At 44.3% G+C, this 2,720-nt stretch overlaps 1 protein-coding gene across 1 annotated transcript; it reads left to right on the forward strand.

The window, feature by feature from the left end:
- The first annotated feature begins 235 nt into the window (after positions 1-235).
- Positions 236-1,162, forward strand: LOC102960300 (olfactory receptor 2H1-like). The gene has a single exon (XM_007092959.1). The coding sequence runs from the start codon at positions 236-238 to the stop codon at positions 1,160-1,162; it is 927 nt and encodes a 308-aa protein (XP_007093021.1).
- The last annotated feature ends 1,558 nt before the right edge of the window (positions 1,163-2,720 follow it).

The following is a 2,720-nucleotide window of genomic DNA, read 5'->3' on the forward strand; positions in this document are numbered from 1 at the left end:
AGAAACATGCAATATCTTATGAATACCTCTTTTGTATAAAAGAAACAGTCTTGTTGAAGAAAAGTTTTATCCTATTGGTATAATATACAACACTCATATTTCTCCTGCCCTAAGACCCACAGGAGAGCTAATAATGTTTGCCTTCCCAAAATAAATAACAGACAAATATTCAAAAATCCATTCACAAAATCTTTGTTACAATTATATTCAAACTCCATTGCCAAAAGCACCAGTGATGACCAACAAGAGTTTCCCAACTGGCTTTATTCTTCTTGGTTTCTCTGAATGGCCTCATCTAGAAATGCTTCTTTTCTGGATTGTGATCATCTTGTACACAATGATCATCCTCTCCAACTCAACTATTATCTTGCTTTCTTGTGTGGACCCTCATCTCTACACTCCCATGTACTTCTTTCTTAGCAATCTTTCCTTCTTGGATCTCTGCTTTACCACAACCACTGTTCCCCATATGTTGTCCAACTTGTGGGGACCTGGCAAGATCATCACCTACACAGGCTGTGTCATCCAACTCTGCATGTTACTCTGTCTTGGTGCCACAGAATGTGTCATGTTGGTGGTGATGGCCTTTGATCGTTACATTGCTATCTGCCAACCCCTGCACTATACCATCATCATGGATCATCAGTTCTGTTGGAAGCTGGTGTTAATAGCCTGGATCTCTGGCCTAATAGAATCTGTTACCCAGATTCCTGTCACACTTCAGCTTCCCTTCTGCACCCACCACCGCCTAGATGACTTTCTCTGTGAGGTTCCTGCCCTCATACGCTTGACATGTGGAGACACCTCGGCCAGTGAGTGGCAGATGACAGTCTCTGCTGTTCTTTTCACCATCGTACCACTGGGGTTGATCCTGACTTCTTATGGCTACATAGCTCAAGCTTTAGGTAAAATCCAATCCAAGGATGGCAGACAGAAAGCCATTGCCACCTGCTCTTCCCACCTCATTGTGGTCTTTATGTTTTATGGAACAGTGGCACCAGTGTATACATACCCTAAGAATCACTTTGCTTCAAATTATAGCAAGTTCTTTACATTCTTCTACACTGTGGTCACACCATTGTTAAATCCGCTCATCTATTCCCTAAGGAACAAAGATGTAAAAGATGCCCTGATACAACTGCTAAGAAGAGGATCACCATAATGTGGGCTCCATGGTGTCAGCTCAGAGCCTGGAGCCTGCCTCAGATTCTGTGTCTCCCTCCGTTTCTGCCCCTCCCCCGCTTGCGCTCTGTCTCTGTCCCTCAAAAATAAATAAAAACTTCAAAATTTTTTTTTTAAATGGGGCACCTGGGTAGCTCAGTTGCTTAAGCATCTGACTTCAGCTCAGGTCATGATCTTGCGGTTCATGAGTTCAAGCGCCGGGTCGGGCTCTGTGCTGTCGGCTAAGAGCCTAGAACTTGCTTCAGATTCTGTCTCCCTCTCTCTCTGCCCCTCCCCTGCTTGCGTTCTGTCTCTTCTCTCAAAACTGAATAAACGTTAAAAAAAGGTTTTAAAAAAGTGTGGTTTTGTTTCAAAGGCAGTAATTTATTAATGAACTTTTAACCCTATGATTTTATATGTAATTTTGTTAAAACAATATATCTGTACAAATACAATGCCAGTTTTTTTTAATATGAAATTCATTGTCATATTTGTTTCCATACAACACCCAGTGCTCATCCCAACAGGTGCCCTCCTCAGTGCCTATCACCCACATTCCCACCCCCCATCAACCCTCAGTTTATTCTCAGTTTTTAAGAGTCTCTTACGGGAGTCTTTTGGGAATATGGCTGTGTAGGAGGAGGACGCTAGGCTCACCTCCTCCTGCTGATCGCTTAGATGCCACCTACATCTGCCTAAACAACCCAGAAAAACTACAGAAGACTAACAGAACAGAAACTTTGGAGCCAAGCAGAGACAAGAGGCCCACAAAAGAGGGTAGGAAGGGTGGAGAGGTGGTGCGTACTACACGGAATGGCGGGAGGGAGCTGGGGCAGTAGAAGGGCAGCTCGCCCAGCAAGGCAGAGCCCCCAAAGTCTGGCTTGCAAAATCGGAGGGGCTGGACTCCATGAGTTCTGACAGCCAGCAGGACTTAACATCTTGAATGTTAAAAGTCAACACCTCTGCTCTCAGAGAGCAGGGAGAGCAAGAGGACACTGGGAGGAAGAGCTGTTGAGCTCCAGAAGACAGAACTCAGCTCACCAGGGGAACAAAGGCCCTGGCAAGCACCATCTCCCTCTCCCATGCCCCAGTCAAAATTCCAAAGGTAACCAGTTCCCCTCACCAAACTTGCTTGCACCAGCGTGAACACCCAAGGAAAAGAAACTCTTTTTTTTAATATAAATTTTATTGTTAAACTGGTTTCCATACAACACCCAGTGGTCATCCGAACAGGTGCCCTCCTCAATGCCCATCACCCATCCTCCCCTCCCTCCCACCTCCCATAAACCCTCAGTTAGTTATCAGTTTTTAAGAGTCTCTTCTGTTTTGTTTCCCTCCCTCTGTAACTTTTTTTTTCCCTTCCCCTCCCCCATGGTCTTCTGTTAAGTTTCTCAAGATCCACATAAGAGTGAAAACATATGGTATCTGTCTTTCTCTGTATGACTTATTTCACTTAGCAAAACACTCTCCAGTTCCATCCACGATGCTACAAAAGGCCATATTTCATTCTTTCTCATTGCCAAATAGTATTCCATTGTGTACATAAACCACAATTTCTG

Source organism: Panthera tigris, chromosome A1 (assembly GCF_018350195.1).
Source record: "Panthera tigris isolate Pti1 chromosome A1, P.tigris_Pti1_mat1.1, whole genome shotgun sequence".
Lineage (NCBI taxonomy): Eukaryota > Metazoa > Chordata > Mammalia > Carnivora > Felidae > Panthera > Panthera tigris.

Coding starts and splice junctions, on each gene's coding strand:
- LOC102960300 (XM_007092959.1), top strand. CDS start 236: ATGACCAACAAGAGTTTCCCAACTGGCTTTATTCTTCTTGGTTTCTCT.